The following is a 19,299-nucleotide window of genomic DNA, read 5'->3' on the forward strand; positions in this document are numbered from 1 at the left end:
ACACACACACACACACACAGACACAGACACAGACACACACACACACACACACACACACACACACACACACACACACAGTCAAGTGATGTTTTTTTGGCTCTAAAACACAAATTGAGTTCATTGACTATTCTCTACTATTATTTGTGGTATTTCTGCGTACTCCAGCAGGTCTGTAGTATCCATCTCTGCAGGTCTCACAGTTGATGCCGGCTGTGTTTTGTTGACAGTCGATACAAACGCCACCTCCCTGACGAACGCCGTGAGAGTTTAAACTCAAAAATAGTTCAGAGATGGTTTGATTGTAGAAACAGTTGACTGCTTTGTTGTGACAGTTACACTCTGAAAGATAGATATGTGAGAGAGAGACAAGTGAGAGGCAGACAGGTGTTTTGAGACAGTGCATTTAAAGGTGTTTCTATTTCCCTGTCCACTTGGTCTCTTACTTTCACATGTGTTTCCCTCTGAGACAGTTCCTGGTTGCCATGGCTGCTGGTGGTAACCAGGGCAACACTCATTACAGCTCTCTCCACAGGTGTTGTGTTCACACACACACTGCAGCTTCTGTATACACACACACACACACACACACACACACACACACACACACACACACACACACACACACACACACAGGTAGAAGTCCATGGAAACATTTCATTACCTGTCAGAACACTGTACAGGTTGGCAAGTGTACATGTGTACAGGACAACAGGTGTGCATTATTACCTTGGTAACAGGGTCCAGTGGGCAGCTCTGAGCGTGTCCGTAACAGATACACATCCCGCCAACAGAGATGTCTTTGATGGAGTAATAATACTGACAGAAAAATAATAATAAAGAAAATAAATAGAAATCAATAAGTAAATATATAATAAAGTAATAAATAAATATAACACAACAAGATGAAACAGTAAATAAACATCTTCCCGTAAAAGAAATAAACCACCTGTGGTAATAAATTAATTACTAAATAAGAAATTGTTTTCAAGCACTATGATAGACTGGCAACCTGTGCAGGGTGTAACCCACCTCTACCCGTCTAACCCTAACCCCCCCAAAACCCCCACTCCCCCATGACCCATTGAAGTGGTATAGCGAATGGATTGATGGATGGAAATTCTTTTCATTAATAAATATTAAACATGTTAAAACAAGAGAAACTAAAACATGTTGATCATGTAATCACACATTTAATCTGCAACTAAATCATTAAAAACTGTCTCTCTCTCTACAGCGTGTCTCACCCTCCGGGTGACAATGGGGTCAATGTCTCGAGGGTCACGGACACTCAGTGTCATCAGGTCGGCATTCAGAGTTCTGATGCGCTGAAGTCTCAATCTGATGTAACGAGCCGAGGTGAAGTTCAGGAGGTCAGAGGTCAAATCGTCGGCACCAGGTCGCCCGTTAATCAGAGAGGTGTGGATCTGAGAGACAGACAGGTAGAGAGAGCGACAGGTCAGAGAGAAAGTTGATCAGAGAGTGAGAGAGAGACAGGTCAGAGACAGAGAGACAGGTACAGACCTGTCAAAAGGTACAGACAGAAAGACAGGTCAGAGAGAGGCAGACCATAGAAAGAGACAGGTAGGGGAGAGAGAGACGGGTCAGAGAGAGATAGACAGGTACATGGTAAGACACGTACAGAGACAGACAACTCTTTTCACTTCCTTCTGCTCCAGTGGATTTAGTCTGGAGTGATAAGAAGTACAGACAGGTATTCAGGTATACAGACAGGCAGGTATATAGACAGACGTATAGACAAAGAGAAAGACAGCCTGTCTCACCTCTCCATGCTCCAGTGGGTTCAGTCTGGAGTAGTAAGACGTACAGATGACCTCAGTGTCACTCTTGTAGGTCGGCGGTCCGAGTCTTGGTGTGATGTTGTAACGAGTCAAACACTCAGAGTCACTGATGGCGTAAAATTGCCAGGGGTCAAAGGTCACACCATCCAGAGAGCGCTCCAGGATCCAGTTACCTGAGAGACAGAGAGGTCAGTCAGACAGACAGGCAGTGATGTGACTGTCTGAAACAGTTACATAATGTATGTGTGGGATATAAATATGTCTAGTGTTAATAACAACACTGGGACAAAGAGACAGGTATATAGACAGACAGGCAGACAGACAGCTAAACAGGCTGATCTCACCTGGGCGAGGAGAGTTAGCTGCCTTGATGATGATGTAGGCAACCTGAAAAATCTGAACAGAAAGATACATTTGCACGCCAGTTTACTAAGAAAACTTAGGTTACATATGTTATCAGACACGTTTACCTGTGCTGTAGTCACCAAATTACTGGGTACTGTTTACAAAGAGCAGGTTTCTCCTCTGTACTCTGACTTTACTCAGTAAAGCCATAGATTGTAACTGTGTCACTGACTCAGATGCCGACTCGTGACTAAGAGACTTTAGTGAGAGCACAACCTGAGGTAACAGCCTCTAGTCTTTCAGAAAAAATGTTCTTCCTCAGCCTGAACAAGTGTGTTACCTGAACACCTGGCGAGAAGATCTGTCTTGATGTGTGTATTTCAGTGTTACCTGTTTGAGGTCCAGTGTGATGGTGGTCCAGTGAAACTGTCGTCCATTCTTGATACTTGGACTCTGCCACCACTGATTTGTCCCATCGATGGCGTTTGTGATCGGATGACGTTCTGAAGTACACACATACACAGATGTACTTACTACTACTACTTACTAAAAAAGAAGTTTTGTTAGTACTACTGGTGTACTGCTGTGAACTAGTAATAGTGCCCCATGTAGTACGTGTTTGCTCTGATAAATGGGATTTCACTGATGAAACATTATAAATTCAGTTTAAAGGTAAAATCAGGGTGCAGTCTGATGTGTTCAGTCAGAGTGATCAATAATCAGAATAAGTTTGTTCCTCAGCTGCTGATTTATTTGCAGATGCTGACAAGTAATTTGTGTTTATAAATATACTTTAACATAAACTAACAAGTTCTACATGTATCAAAGGCTGATATATCTTTTTCCTCTCAGCCATAGAGCTCCATTCTTGTCCACAAACTATTAAAAACACATCAGTGAGCCACAGTGTTGGACTGGGTGACATGTTCCTTCATTACCATGAACACATACACTGTAGTTGATTTTGACTCAGTCCCACACACACTGTCCTCATACACTGTCCTGCTGCTTCAAATACTCACTAGAGCAACAAATGTGGATTAATCTGCCACTGAAAATAGTCCCCAACAAATGCACAATATCCTCCTGTTTGTTTGATAAAAACTACAGTGAGAATCTGTTTCAGGAAATTCTTAATTTAATTACTTAAAAATGAAACTATAATATTTGTGAGGTGTTTTTAAAGATTTACATCTTCAGTATGAACCAATTAACTGGGAGCTGAGAGACACAGACAGGACGTTAGGACGTATTCAGAGATGGACTAATGTGTTGCTTGTTTACGTCTGGACATGTTTAAACGGCAGACTGATCCTTTAAAAATGATCCTTCTGGACTGCAGTTCTGGTTTAAAGTAAACTGGACCTGCAGTTTAAAGTGGACTCTGTGGTTCTGGTTTCATTCAGTTTAAAGTGGACTCTGTCATTTTTGTTCTGGTGTGGCACCTTTGGACAAGACTGAGTTGGCATCACATTTGGGACAGTGTGGATTCTTGATTCTTCGTCCTGGAACATGTTCAACCAGTTTACAGTAAACTTCAGGTTCTGGATCTCCACATGTCGCATTGCTGCTTATCACTGCGTTACTGGCCAGGTTCAAGATGGCCGGAAACAGACCTGAAACACAACCAAACAACTGTTAGTATCCTGCTAGCATCTTGAAACACATGAATAAATGAACGGGTGAATGAGCTGTGTTCTGGACTGAGACTGGACTGTGACTCAAACAGTTCAGGTGTTTCTGCAGGTAAACTCTCATCTGAGTCACTGTCTAAAACTATCGTGGTTACACTTCACTTCCTGAGGCTGTGTTGTGTGACACCTTGTGATCATCTGACCAAGAAGTGACTTTATTTGCTATAACGTGATGTTCATCAGTACAGAAAGTGGAGGGTCATTAAACTTACAAAGTCTTGACAGTCCAGAGTTTTACAACTGCACCACAAAAGCGCAAACTGTTTGATTCAAACCTGAACCTTTTTGCTTTGCTCCACTAAATGTCTCACAAACAAAAACCTTTCAAAATATAATAAAATACAAAAAATAATCCAGATATTTATAATCTTTAAACAAAACTAACCCTGATCCATATGTTTATTATTTATATTCATGTATTTATTATTTATATAAAACTGATTGTCCCTCCAGTCAAGATAATTGTAAATTAAAAGGACTTTGTCACATTTTCCGAACTTTACATCTCAGGGTTAGAGTCACATTTTAAACCAGAAGAAGAAACACTGATGTGCAGGTGACAAGGCACACTCAGTATTGACTCAGCTGCTGCTCTCCTGGGATTTTCACTCGTCTGTTTGTTTTTTAAACTAATGATAGACATTTTTCTCAAGAAAACAAGTTTCACTGCATTTTTTGATAATGGGATATTTACAGAGAAACTGATTTAAGTTGTATTTATTTTTGAAAAACTATAAAACTACTGTGAAGTTAAGAATGCAGCAATGGACCAGATGAAGATAAAAAAATGTAAACTAAGAAGAAAACATCTTTAAACTAAAAAAAAAAACAAAAAACACATACATGTCTGTTAGACAGAAATAAAAAAACGTGTAGAACAATCACTAAAACTAAAACAAAGTTTTTAAAAAAAGATTTTTGCTGTAAAAACAGAAACAAAGTGAAATAAAATGATCAGAGTGAAACATACTGTCGATACACACAAGCTATGGTTTTTGGTTCAGAGGTCAAAAGTGAAACCGTTTCATCACTGATACACACTCCAACTGATTGATTAACTGATTAACTGATTGGCTGATTGATTATCATGTTATTCCTCAGTGATGACATTCAAAAAGTATTCGGAGTAAAAAAGATCAAATCCAGATCAAACCAGTTTCAGTTTGTCAGAGTTTAAGAGTGTGTCTGTCGGATTGTGAATGAACACTTAAAAACTGAGTTTCTAAACATTTTTAAAATAGTTGTTTGAACAGATTGAAATCAGTTTGCTGTGTCTGTTTCTTCATCTTCACCTTGAACAAACAAAGGTCTCAGTAAAACCTGTAGACTGACCTGTTTGTACTTGAACCCGTTTAGTCACTAAAATCAAGACAGTTTTTCAATTTTAAAATAAGAGAAAACACAAGAAAAAATTTGATTCGTTTTTAAAGAGGTCTGCTAAAAGTTTCACTTCTAAACTTACCATCAGTGGAAAAGATTCAAATGTAAACACATACATACAAGTACAATGAAACACACACAGATGTTAATTACTGTTGTGTGGGATCAGCTGTAGAGGCGTGATAACATCAACTGGGTGGTCTGACAAGCACATACACACACACACAGTTTTGTTGTGGAAATACACACCTACAGATGTTCTTTGAGGAGAATCAGTACCCCCTTTTAAACAGAGATCCTGCTATATTGCCGTTAGAAAGACGCCTCATTATGCCAACTTTGCATGTTCACACTGAACCAAACAAAGTAGGCATAATGCAGCCCACGGGGGCTGCAGTGTTTTTTTAGATAGCATGCCGGTGTTGCGGAATCAGAGACGTGACATGTAACACAACAACATCGGCATCTGTGCTACCATGGTGGCTCTGCCTTTTACAAAGACATCGCTTTGGCTCCCTGACTACCTCCGCTGCCAGCTTAGAGCCAGAGAAACATAACCCCCCCATTCTGTGTTTTTACCTTTTATACAGAATGGCGAGGCAGAATAACACCATATTTCTGCCTTGAACAGGTGGTATAAAAAGGGCTAGAGTAAAAAAGTTTTTGTGTGAAACTGTTTTCACATTAAGTGCATTAATATAAACTCTTTTCAGACATGGACTGGTTTCAAATATCACCTGAGCATTGTGTCTCTTTGCATAAATCTTCTCTCATGTCTGAATGAAACTGTGAGCAACAATAGTGTAAACGTCTACTCAGTCTGAATGATAACCATTTGACACACAAAAGAAGTAGAAATGTTAAAGATCTAATGTGTGAAAAGATCTATACACCGATATAACCATGTTACTCTAAGAACTCCGGTTACAGATGTAATCAGACAAGTTTACCTGTGCGGTAACCACCTGTAAACATGTTATTATTATTATTAATATTATTATTATTTGATATTTGTGTTTTATTTGATAGAGACAGTAGAGCGAGACAGGAAAGCAGGAGAAAAAGAGAGGATGAAATACACCAAAGGGCCCAGGCTGGATTTGAGCCGTGCTCTACCAGGTGAGCTACCGGGGTGCCCCCTCTAAACATGTTTACATGTGGCAGGTTTCTCCTCTGAGTATATTCAGTAAACTTTAGTTACAGGTTCTGTTACTTATCCAGACTCTATTGTGAAATCACAGCTTTTATTTATTTTGACTCTGTCTGAAACAAACTGTCACATCATCAGAAACATTTATTTAACTTGTACAGTTTACTTAATGTCAGTTTGAGTTTCAGTCAGACTTTGAGTTCAATTATTTTAAATAGGAGGATCTCTATTTTCATGTCTCTGTTCTGTTGTCAGATACTTTACTCTGCAGTGCTTGTTCTGCACATGAAAACACCATCACAGACACAGACTGAACATGATATAAGAAATCAGTTGTTTGAAGTCTAAAGTCAGAGAGAAGATGGTTTATTCTTCAGTCACAGTGACAGACTAACTCCGTAAATGAACTGATTTACAGTTCACAGTGAGAATTTATTTGCTGATCAAACCTCTGTTACACTGATTGAGGGAGCCCAGCATCTTTTATTCATAAACCTACAGAATCTGTATCTGGTCTGTTCATACTGTTTAGGGTTGTTACACATCATAGTTTTCAGTGGATCCCTTCTTTGTCTGATTTTTGTTTATGAAGTTCAGATTAAACCTGCAGGTTTGGACGTGATACCACAGCTGATTACATTAAAGAAAGGTAAACCTGTAGTCAACTCTGCCGCAATCACAAACCAACAACTTATTTCATTTAGACAGACCAATTAGAAGGCAGAAAGACAAACTGGTCTCTTGATTCCCATCAAAAAGATTTTAGTCAAAAAAAAATCAGAGGACACACACGCACAAGTTGACCTTGGTCACTTTTGGGGACATTACATAGAATTGCATTAATTTCCTGGAGACTTACATAACCTAACCTTAAGCACTGAACCAAAAATCACCTATTTCCAAATTGGGGACATGGCTTTTGTCAACAGATGGACAACCCATCCCCAGTTAACTGGTCTTTAGTCTGAAATTTGTCCCCAAATGTAGCCTATGACAGAGACACACACACGCACACACACACACACACACACACACACACACACGCACGCACGCACGCACACACACACACACACACACACACACACACACACACACACACACACACACACACACACACACACACACACATACACACACTGTAATAACATGGTGGTGTGAGAGTTACCCTAACCCTAGCCTGTTGATGTTCCAACTGACCTCTGATCCTTCCCCCAAAAAACACACACACACACACACACACACACACACACACACACACACACACACACACACACACACACACACACACACACACACACGCACACTGTGGGGTGGTAATGTGGTAATGTGGGGGATGTTTTAGGGTGGTTGAGAGGAAGAGGGCGGAGTGTGATTGTTAAAACTAATTATCATACACCTCACACATACACACACACAGGCTGTTTCCCAGCATGACACACAGTCTGTCTGTCTGAAGATCCTCATCAATATGTTTATCTCTTTCACACACACACACACACACACACACACACACACACACACACACACACACACACACACACACACACACACACACACACAACTATCAGCTGCTGAGTCATTGATCACTCATTGATCAACTTAAATTTCTCTCCAGAAATGACAAAACTAATGACTCTAATGGTAGATGCTGGCACATCACCACAAAGAGAGTAAGACACAAAGGTTAAAACCTCTCTGAGTGAAATCAGTACAAATGTAAACTTAACTGAGTGCAGAATAAAAGCAGTCTAAACAGAGATAATAACAGGGTCTTTGTGTCTGTGTCAAGGATTCACCACACTGTAAAATATTCAGGACAGTGATCAAACTACATGAAGACATCTCATCTGCAGAAGGATCTAATACTAACCTTAGAGAACGATAAAGAGCCTGTCAGCCTGAACTGAAGGGAAACACTGAGGTGACAGAAATCTGTTTATATATAAGTCAATACTGATCCATTTAATTGTAAATTTTATTTCTTAAAACTAACCCTATAATTTTAAATCATTACTGCAGCCTCTTTCAAAACAGAAACAGTCTGAAATCACCTTCATTTTTTCCGAAAATCTTGCCACTAAATCACACAAACTTGAAACACAAATCAAGCTCATATACAGAGTTTACAGAGCAACCAGCTAACAGAGCTAATAAAGCTAACAGTGCTAAAAGAGCTAATGGCTAACAGTGGTAATGGCTAACAGTGCTAATGGCTAACAGGCCTGCAGACTGTTTGATGTAACACAAACAAAATAAACTGATGAAATTATTTAATGCCACCGCACATCAGTCAATCACATCAAATCAATATTTCAGTTAAAATAGGTTTGTTTGATATAATCCTCACACGAATAAGGGATCAGTGATTACTAAAAAAAAATTAAAATATTAAAATTTTGATCAGATTGATCAATTTGATGTACTGATCAGACTATAGAGCTGAGATCATGATAAAAGATCAGAGAGATTTACAGATTAATCTGTGATGGAAAACTTCATGTGAACTCTTCATGTTTAAAAAATGAAAAAAAGGTTTTTATTTTGTTAAAAAATGAATGAGGCAGAAAAGTTTCAGACTCCATCTTTGATCTGAACTGAACAAAACTCTGAGGAATTTATATTTTAAATCATTTCCTACACAAAAATGTGACTTAAAACTAATTACGTGATTTCTAGCTCCTCAGTGTTAACAGCAGAACTCAGTAGGAAATAGTAGAACTCAGTAAATACAGTAAAAGTCAGTAAAGTGAATAGGAAATCTCTCACCTCTCTGCTGAGCTGCAGTTTGCTCAATCAGCAGCAACAAAAGCAGCAACTTCATCTCTGCAGACACCAGTTAAACTGACGTTTCTAACAGTTTCTACCTGGAGTTAAACTATGACTAACTGGAGTTTAACTAGTACTAACTGGAGTCAGACTGTGTCTGATTGGACTCCAGTTCTCGTTGCATTTGAACCAGTATTAAACTGGCAGAATAAATCTGGCTCAGAGGAATGTGTTGAATGTGTTGCTGCAGAGTCTCTGCTGGAACGCCACAGTGACTTTACCTCTCTCTACCTCTCTCTCTGTCTCTCTTTCTCTCATTCATTCAGCTCAATAAGAGGAGGGGGAGGGGAGGGGGTGGACTGTACCATCTGACCTGATGATGGGGAACAGGTCCTTCTCCTTTCTAAAGGACCGTTCTACTGGGTTTAAAAAAAATGTTTGAGTCATAAAACATTAAATCATTAAAAATGACTGTGATCTTTTTAAACAATGAAACTAAAATAAACAGAAACACAAAAAGATAAATGCATGAATATTTGTGTTTGTTTTTTCCTTTTTAATTTATATTCTCGTAAAAAGATTTATCTCTTTGTTGTTGTTTACAAACTCATCTTAAATTCAAAATATAAATTGTTATGTTGCTGTTTTGTCCTTCACATTATTTGGTTATATTTGTCTACATTTAAATCTTTTGCATCACCTTCAGATGTTTTACTGTTTTCAGTTTATTAAAATCAAACCAAAAATGGCAGAATGTACAAACAGATAATTCAGTCAACATTTAGTCAACTTTATTTTTGGCCAAAGTCAGACTCTGTTACCAAGTCATTAAGTACAAATAAGATGTTGTTGTTTTCATGTCATTTTAAGGGATTAAAATGAAAAAAAAAAAGATTCAGCATGAGCTAAAACAACCAAACTGCTCACTTCATTAAAGTTAAACCACCACAGGTCTCCAGTTCAATCTTCACTTATCAGTCAGTTAAAATGGATCAATGATGATTGAATCAGCAGACTGACACAACATTAACACTTAACTGTTTTCACTGTTACATATAGAGAGAAAGTTCTGTATTAAAATCTTCATTTATAATTTAAAAACTGTCAAATGAATGAAACAAAATATTCCTGTCTGAACAGCAGAGTAGGAAAAGTAGAATCTGACAGAATTATAAAACATTTATATTATATGATGTAATGTGATGCAGTGGAAAGGGTTAAATCATGTAAAAACAGCGGTCAGCTCCTTTAACTGTCTCCACTCATTCAGCTCAAACTATTGTCTCAGTCATGGGGAGGGGGAGGGGACTGTACCATCTGTGAAGGGGGGTGGTGTGTGTGTGTGTGTGTGCGTGTGTGTGTGGTGTGTGTGTTTTCTGTTATTCATTCTTTTATTTCTTTTAGTGTGTTGTTGAAAAGAAGGAAATCTATTTTTTTTAAAAAAATGATATTGATCCTGCCCAAATGTCTAATTTAAATGTAAAGGGATAAATAATTAATCAATAAACAAAGAGATTCTTTAGTCAAATCTATACTCGAGACAACAAAAATAGCGCACGTGTGTGTCTGCGTGTGTTTCTGTGTCTGTGTGCATGTGTGTGTTAAGACAGCGGTTTGTGGTGGCCACCAGGGGTGTAACTGAATATAAATACATTAATCAGATATTAACAGATAATGTGCTCTGCTCTTGTCAGATGGGAAAGGTACATGAATTTCAACACTATTTATATATTTTTTATTTTCCTCTTCCCTAAATACAGGTAGAAAACCACTGGACAACAATGCAGCAGACACACAGATATATGCTGTGACCTTCTAAGATGACCAGAAGTTGGCGCAATGGTGGAAATCCAAAATCACTTTTCCTGTTTTTTGTGAATAAGTTTTTTAATCTTAGTATACACGATCAGTAGTGAACCCCAGGATCATTGGGTGTTTTGGCATTTATCATCAGAAACCCTCATCCGAGTTTTAATCTTTAATATCATGTTATTCTCTTAAAGCGGCAAAGGAGGTTTTTGTGCTTCTCTCTCTGATCAGAGACCACTTGGTGTGTTTTTGCGTATACCCTGCTCCAAAGCTGTACCATGGCATCGATTCTCTGGGGTCATTTTGTTTGAGTTGTATCTCCTCATGATGCTTTATTGCATACACTTTGATCAACATTTGCATTGTCGTTGCTATCAAGACACCTTCACGCCTTGGAAGAAACCCTTCTTATGTGTTGTTTCTCAAGGACTTTTCAAGTCTGACCTCTGAGGTTTTCTGGAGTTTTTTCTTGCTCACTTGAGGGTGGTGTTGGAACAGTTGTGTTAGGGTTAGGGTTACGGGGTTAGGTTTAGGGTTAGGGTTAGGGTTTCACCAACACTTTCCGCTTGCTGAGCTTTGTCCCCTGGCTTGAGGAGGGCGACAGTATGAGGGCAACAGTGGGGCCAGTATTGGACCTCATCCTACAGCAATGTGCCTCTATTGAGGAGCTTAAGGTGCCTAATAAGCCAACTATGGAGGATTGGTGAAGGAGTGTGTGGTGGTTGGATATGTGTGTTTTTAAACAGAGCAGCTATAATAAGTGCATAAAGTCTCTTTCTGCCCCACCATATACTCCCAATGAATGTAATCTAATCTTGGCTGAGCTGAGTACTGGTTTCAAATGTTTAAATCTCTCTTGTCCTCTAATTTGTTTTTGTTTCATATGCTAGCATTATGGGTAAAAAGCTTACCAAAGAGAATATGTAAGTTAAATTTGTGTTTTATGTCATTTGGTAGGATCTATGAAGGAGACAACTTCAGGCTTACACGGAACAACATAAACAGCATTCAGAACTAGAGCTAAATATATGGTCAACATCAAACATTTTTCATTTCCCCCACATAATCTCTGTTTCTAGTGAATTAGCAAGGATCTGTCCATGGCACAAACCAACCCAGTCATGTTTAGCACGGTGGCAGACAGGTCAGGTGTCGCCCAGCAGCTGGAAAAGATGGGCTGGCTAATGGAGCTGCTAGATACAGATCAACATGAGCTAAAGGAAAAGCAGCGTGATGACCGGATTCACTGGGTTCGCCGATACAGGTAAGAAAAGAAGAATAGGTCAAAGCCTAGTATGTGGCTGAACTGCCCTTTATCTGTTTGCCTTTCTCATACTCTCTGTGTTCACATATACAGTAAGTTAATACTGCTGAATTCCCAATTAAGCTGATCTCATTTACATGTTTTTCTGTTTCTGTTGTTACACAAGTATGAAATAGTGAGTTTAACACAGCCCATTAAGACTACATGTTAACCAGCAGTCAGTTCCAAGCCATTTCCAAGCTGTTGCTCTGCTATAAAATCCTGATTTTATAACTCAATGTCGTCTTACAAAATCACCATACACATAAGTTAACGACAACGGATATATGTACTATTGCTGCTTTAACCATTGTCTCTTCTGGTCTAAGTGAACAAAGAGCTTAGACAGGACTCTACGTAACTACATTGCCCAGGAAACAATTCATGCTGCAGAAAAGGGAGACTTCTCTGAGGTCAGGAGACCTTTAAAAGTTTGATTTATTCTTTGTCCCATTGGAACATCCAAGTCAATCAAAGCAGCCACTTGTTTCAAATACTGAATCAAAAATACCCCTGAAAATGATGTCTTCTACCACACAAACAATTGAAAAACAGCAAGTGATACACTGGATGACCAGCTGGTAGGAACGTTAGCTGCTAATGCTAGTGTTAATTGCCTTGTGTGGACTACTCCTGTCAGTGACTTAACTGTCAGCACACACGCCACTGCTTTAAATGAGCAGCTAGAGGAAAGACTGGTTTTTGAGTGCATTTGAGTTTATTGTATTGTTCACTTTTTGTTGTAGACCTTGTCTCCAAACATGGCACTATCATTAGACATATCACTTTTGAGTTTGTTGTATTTTTGTTATCATTTGCTATCAGAGAGAGGAAGACAAAGTTCTGAATATAAGTCAGTGAGTCTGAACCTGAAAACAGCTGTCAGTGGTCCTGATACACAGAGGCTGCTTTAATGGACTTAGTTGTCTCAATGAAAAGCAATGCTGTTGTTTGTATTTTTACAATAGTTTATTCTGTTTTATGCAATTTAAAAATACATATTTGTTTCAAGGATCAATAGAAGTCATCTGTGCTTTTGTTCTGTAGGTCAAGAAGGTCCTCAAAGCTCTGGAGAAACCATATTCTGATGCATTTGGACCGGAGCCTTTGGATGGTCCCAGTGCATGTGGGGAAGAGGAGCAGAAAGGGAGGGATTTGACTGTTGACTATGACAGGAAACATCCTGCCTGGGCACAAAGAATTTGTATCACCTGATCCTCATAGAGCCTCCCGGTCAGCTGAAGAAGGGAAGACTGTTTTCACTGGTTGACCACATAAGCCACAGTTTTCAGATCAAACAAGATGTGGGTTGCGGGTAATGTTACTACTACTGTTGCTTGTTTCCATTTCCACCTCGGACTATTTCTTCTGCTTCCAGAGGGGATAGAATGTAACCCAGTGTGTTCCAGCGTTCATCAGTATGGCCGTAGATCACTGCGTGTGTGCTTAATAATGAAGCAAATATACCCATTTTTTCTTTTAGGTGTAAGTGATGTGACATAATGAATAATCTGATATATTTCTGAGTCTGCAAAAGAGCCATTATATTAACTATTATTATAGGCCATCAAATACATAGTGAATTAAGAGTTCAACATGTCCTTCCAAAAATTTGGAGAAGAAGAAAGAGCATGAGGTATAAATAACTGGAAATTCACTCCTTCACAAAAGTAATTGGTCAAAAAGTATTGTGTGTAGGAATGCACAAAGTCCTCTGATTAGATCTTTTTCCAAGCATGTACTACATTTTATCCTATAGGACTCCAAACACAATAATACTATATGAAAAAATCATCATTTGAACATGACTACCATATTATGAGTTAGTGGATATAAACTAAACTTGCATTTAAATATTTCTACATCAGTTTTCTTTTTGACATGAATATCAGAAGAAACCTTCTGAATAATCCTTTTTGGACATACAGGTTACACTCGCGGGTCTAGAAATTGTTATACTCCCATGATTCATTTCTCATGTAGCCAGCCAATGAAAACCCATCCCTGATAACCATCCAATCCAAATATAACTTCCCTATTGCGCATATCCCAGCATTCCTCAAAATTCCACAAAAGTGAAGAACCCTGACTGAAACCCCTATGTATTTTCATAGGATAGCCCTATTACAGATGGTGTTTTCAAGGCAGTCTTTGATCTTCAAAGGGGAGATATATTATCAATAATGGCTTTCATCTAAAAAGCTGATCAAACACAGACTGGAGTCCAGTTAGAGAAACTGTAATGGGAAAATGTAAATATGCTTACTGGCAATCTCTTTTTATCTGCTAGTGGTTCCTGAAGAGAAAGAGGGATCTGGAAGAATAGATTGAGTGCCCCAATGTGTGGCATTTGAGTTTTTCTATTAATTAACTCATCTTCAAAGGTTGAGGTTGTCTTGAGAGTAGGGGGTGCTAAATCTCTTTCAAGGCATATTGTCAATGCTGGCTTTCAATTTAAAATTTATCATAAAGACTCTACAGCTCAGACAGAGAGGCTAGTTTGAGGACGTGTTACCTACTATTGGTCCCTGAAGAGAAAGAGAAGAAAGTGATATAAGTGAGTGATAAGATCAGATTGAGTTTCTCATTGTTTGGTATTGGAGTCTTTCCATTGATTAGGTAAGACAACTTTAAAGGTATAGGTTGGCTCGAGAGTGGGGGGGTTAGGGTTAGGTACTATTTTTGTATTTCCAAGAAAGTCATTAATTATATTTTGTGAAATTAATCAAAAGCAGTAAAATATTTAATGTCTTTAAGTAACAGTAAAAATATGTAAAACTATAAAATGACAGCATTAAAGTGCTGTGTAATGTAAAAGTTGGCAATCATCAGAGAATAATGAAGCCAAACCAAGTAACAGATCCAAATATACATACCTTCATTTCAGTGTAATCAACAGTGTAATTGACATGGCATAATGAATAATCTGATATATTAGTGAGTCTGCAGAGGAGGAGAAAAACAATAGTCAAGTATGCTATAATGGACAATAACTCCTTCAAAGAAAATATTGTGCAGATAATATTATGTGATAAAGATTTCATTGAAATGTATTATTTATTCTTCTGATAAGTTCAGAGTTTTTCACTATTATACATTAATAATTTTATTTCTATGAACTAGTAGCTGCTAATCATACTTTTTACTCAAAGATTCTTGTCATAGGTTCATTTTTTTTTTGGACATGTAAATTGAAAGAAACCTTCTGAATAATCTTTTTGGACATACAGGTTACACTCGCGGGTCTAGAAATTGTTATACTCCCATGATTCATTTCTCATGTAGCCAGCCAATGAAAACCCATCCCTGATAACCATCCAATCCAAATATAACTTCCCTATTGTGCATATCCCAGCATTCCTCAAAATTCCACAAAAGTGAAGAACCCTGACTGAAACCCCTATGTATTTTCATAGGATAGCCCTATTACAGATGGTATTTTCAAAGAACTCTTTGATCTTCAAAGGTTAGGCAGGTTATCATCAATGCTGGCTTTGATCTTGAAAACTGATCAAATGCAGTCTGAGGTCCAGCTAGAGAAACTGTTTAAAAACATGCAGACAAGGTTACTGAAGGGTCTGCCACCTGCTATTGGTCCCTGAAGAGAAAAAATAGAAGGTTGGCTATGGTATATCAGAGCTTTTTTTTACCTGCTAATGGAGTTTTTCTGTTAATTAGGGATACAGGGCATTCTTACTCAGCTACTGGATAATGTCATTGAGACCTTCTATCCTAGCAGTAAGCAGGCTCATAGCAACCAGAAAAACAGAAATGCTTTTTTTCAGAGAGGTGAGAAATTGGGTGTTTGTTGACAACATGTTACATAGTCATACACTCCTGCTTAGGAGTCAGTCTCTGTTTTAGCTGGTTTAATTTATGCTGGTGTTTTAGCATTTTGTTCATTAAATTTGACCTATCTATTACCAGGTGATGATGTGAACTGCCAAGCTTGTAGCCGAGTGACAATGTGTTGGTTTTTGCCATGGTGTCCTTGAACACTGACAACATGAGCATCTTGGGTCTAGCTCTGGACTATGGCCCCTTCGGTTTCATGGACAGGTGAGATGCTGAAAGTGAAAATCATTGTCATGTGCACTTAAAAGGAAGTGTCTTCTTTACATTTTGATTACTCACAATCTGAAAAAAAGATCTTCTAGTCCACACATTTATGTTAAACTCAAAAAAATATATTATTTTCAGCAATGCCTCAGTAAAATTAAGATTACCATCTGTGTTGATAAAAAGGAACTAGAAAAAGGATAATAATTATATACTGTAAGAACAATATAATGCCCTCTAGTACATTACATTCTACTGTATATGAAAATTATCCCACCTTTGTGTCAGATTTGATCCAGATTTGATCTGCAATGCCTCAAGCAAAAGAGGACGTTACTCATACCAAGCCCAGCTGTCTGTGTGCCGCTGGAACCTGGCTCGGCTTAGTCAAGCATTGGGCTCTGAGCTGGATGTAGCTGAGGCAGGAGCTATCCTGGATGAGTTAATGCTCACATATGAAGCTTTCTACCTGTGTATCATGAGGAAAAAGCTGGGCCTTGTGAGAAAGGAAGAGGCAGAGGACTGCAAGCTAATATGAGAACTCCTGCGTGTTATGCACAACACTGGTACAAATACTTAGAAGACATAGAAAATAGCTGGGTAGCTTATATACAACAGAATGGTAATCATGCAACTTTTTCCTTATCCTCTGCTTCTTTCAATATCATTGTGGTACTATATTATTACACCTTTCCAGGTGCAGATTTCACCAACACTTTTCACCTGCTGAGCTGTGTCCCCTGGCCTGAGGAGGGCGACAGTGTGAGGGCAACAGTGGGGCCAGTATTGGACCTCATCCTACAGCAATGTGCCTCTATTGAGGAGCTTAAGGTGCCTAATAAGCCAACTATGGAGGATTGGTGAAGGAGTGTGTGGTGGTTGGATATGTGTGTTTTTAAACAGAGCAGCTATAACAAGTGCATAAAGTCTCTTTCTGCCCCACCATATACTCCCAATGAATGTAATCTAATCTTGGCTGAGCTGAGTACTGGTTTCAAATGTTTAAATCTCTCTTGTCCTTTAATTTGTTTTTCTTTCATATGCTAGCATTATGGGTAAAAAGCTTACCAAAGAAAAAAGCATAATGTGTAAATAACCGGAAATTCACTCCTTCACAGAAGCTAATGTACAAAAAGTCTTGTGTGAAGAAATGTTTGTTGAAATGTATAAATTCCTCTGGTTAAATCTTTTTCAAAATACCTACTACCCTTAAATATACTGCACCTTCAATAGTAGACCATAATAATCCCAACACCATGTGATAAAAATATAATCTAGTGCAGTCAACATTTCAGCACTATTACACATTATAAGTTTCAATTTTAAGGTCAAGGGACTACAATTAATACTTGTCATATGATTATTTTCATCACATGATTATTTTTGACTGGAAGAAAAAAGAAACATTCTGAATAATCCTTTTTGGACATACAGGTTACACCCGCGGGCCTAGGAAATATTATATTCCCATAATTCATCTTTTATGTAGCCAGCCAATGAAAACCATCCCTGATAACCATACATTCCAAATATAACTTCCCAATTGTGCATATCCCAGCATTCCTCAAAATTCCACAAAAGTGAAGAACCCTTACTGAAACCCCCTATGTATGCATAGCAATAATTTTCAAATAAGTCTTTGATCTCCAAAGGGGAGGCATATTTTCAATGTTGCCTTTTGATCTAAAGGTCATCATAAAGACCCAAAAACCCAGGCAGAGAGGATAGCTTGAGACCATGTAAATATAAGCACTGGAGAACTTCCCACCTGCTATTTGGCCCTGAAGAGAGAAAAGAAAAAGGTATGTGGAAGAATCAATACAGTTAATAAATGTTGGGTATTGGAGTCTTTCCATTGATTAGACAAGTTAACTTTAAAGGTACAGGTTGTCTTGAGAGTGTGTGTGTGGGGGGCTTGTTAGGGGTTAGGGCTGGGCATTATATTTGTATTTGCACCAAAGTCTTTAAATATATTTTGTGAAATTAATCAAAAGCAGTAAAATATTTAATGTCTTTAAGTAACAGTAAAAATATGTAAAACTATAAAATGACGCCTTTCAAGTGCTGTGTAATGTAAAAGTTAGCGATCATCAGAGAATAATGTAGCCGAACCAAGCAATAGATCCAAATATACATACCTGCCAGAGAGCCATACTATAAAATATAAATACAGGCAATCAAGTACATAGTGAATAAAAAAATAAATCTTCTAAAATGTGGTGGAGGAGAAAAAAAAAGCATAATTTGTATATAACTGGAAATTAACTTCTGTAAAGCAGTCAATGTGCATAAAGTGTTGTGTGACATAATGCTTTGATTCTTTTTCTTCTATGTAGCCACTACTCATATGTGCTGCACGATCAATGCAAGACTATAGTAACCATAAAACATTAACACCTTACTATAATAATATACTATTAAAGTTTGCAGCTTTATACTGTTATACATCATATGGCTCAATTTATGAACTAGTGGCTATCAACCTCATTTATCTCACAAGTGTCATAAGTTTTGTTTTTAACATGAATATTATAAGAAACCTTCCGAATAATCCTTTTTGGGCATACAATTTACACTCGCGGGTCTAGAAATTGTTATACTCCCATGATTCATTTCTCATGTAGCCAGCCAATGAAAACCATCCCTGATAACCGTCCAATCCAAATATAACTTCCCTATTGCTCATATCCCAGCATTCCTCAAAATTCCACAAAAGTGAAGAACCCTGACTGAAACCCCTATGTATTTTCATAGCATAGCCCTATTACAGCAAGCAGTTTAAAGGCAGTCTTTGATCTTCAAAGGACAGGCTTTGATCTAAAGATGATCTGAAGATGATACATTTTTCTCTACATCCCAGCTAGAGACACTGTTTTCAGCAGGTGTAAATATGCTTACTGCAGTTTTTTTTTAATCCAGTAATGGTTTCTGAAGAGATCAAGGGATCTGGAAGAACAGATTGAGTGCCCTGATGTGTGGTATAGGAGTCCTTCA

At 38.1% G+C, this 19,299-nt stretch overlaps 1 protein-coding gene across 2 annotated transcripts in view; it reads right to left on the reverse strand.

Annotated features, from left to right (window-relative positions):
• Positions 1-9,420, reverse strand: part of lama1 (laminin, alpha 1) — a 36,285-nt gene extending 26,865 nt beyond the window's left edge. For both annotated transcript variants that reach the window (XM_040127259.1, XM_040127258.1), the window contains exons 1-9: positions 9,135-9,420; positions 3,590-3,760; positions 2,535-2,647; positions 2,144-2,195; positions 1,782-1,972; positions 1,245-1,424; positions 727-816; positions 444-561; positions 161-339 (exon numbers count right to left, since the gene is read on the reverse strand). In XM_040127259.1, coding sequence (XP_039983193.1) covers positions 161-339; positions 444-561; positions 727-816; positions 1,245-1,424; positions 1,782-1,972; positions 2,144-2,195; positions 2,535-2,647; positions 3,590-3,760; positions 9,135-9,189 — 1,149 coding nt within the window. In that variant the 5' untranslated portion in view covers positions 9,190-9,420. The remainder of the gene's footprint in view (positions 1-160; positions 340-443; positions 562-726; positions 817-1,244; positions 1,425-1,781; positions 1,973-2,143; positions 2,196-2,534; positions 2,648-3,589; positions 3,761-9,134) is intronic.
• Positions 9,421-19,299: the final 9,879 nt, after the last annotated feature.

Source organism: Xiphias gladius, chromosome 5, assembly GCF_016859285.1.
Source record: "Xiphias gladius isolate SHS-SW01 ecotype Sanya breed wild chromosome 5, ASM1685928v1, whole genome shotgun sequence".
NCBI classification, from domain to species: Eukaryota; Metazoa; Chordata; class Actinopteri; order Istiophoriformes; family Xiphiidae; genus Xiphias; species Xiphias gladius.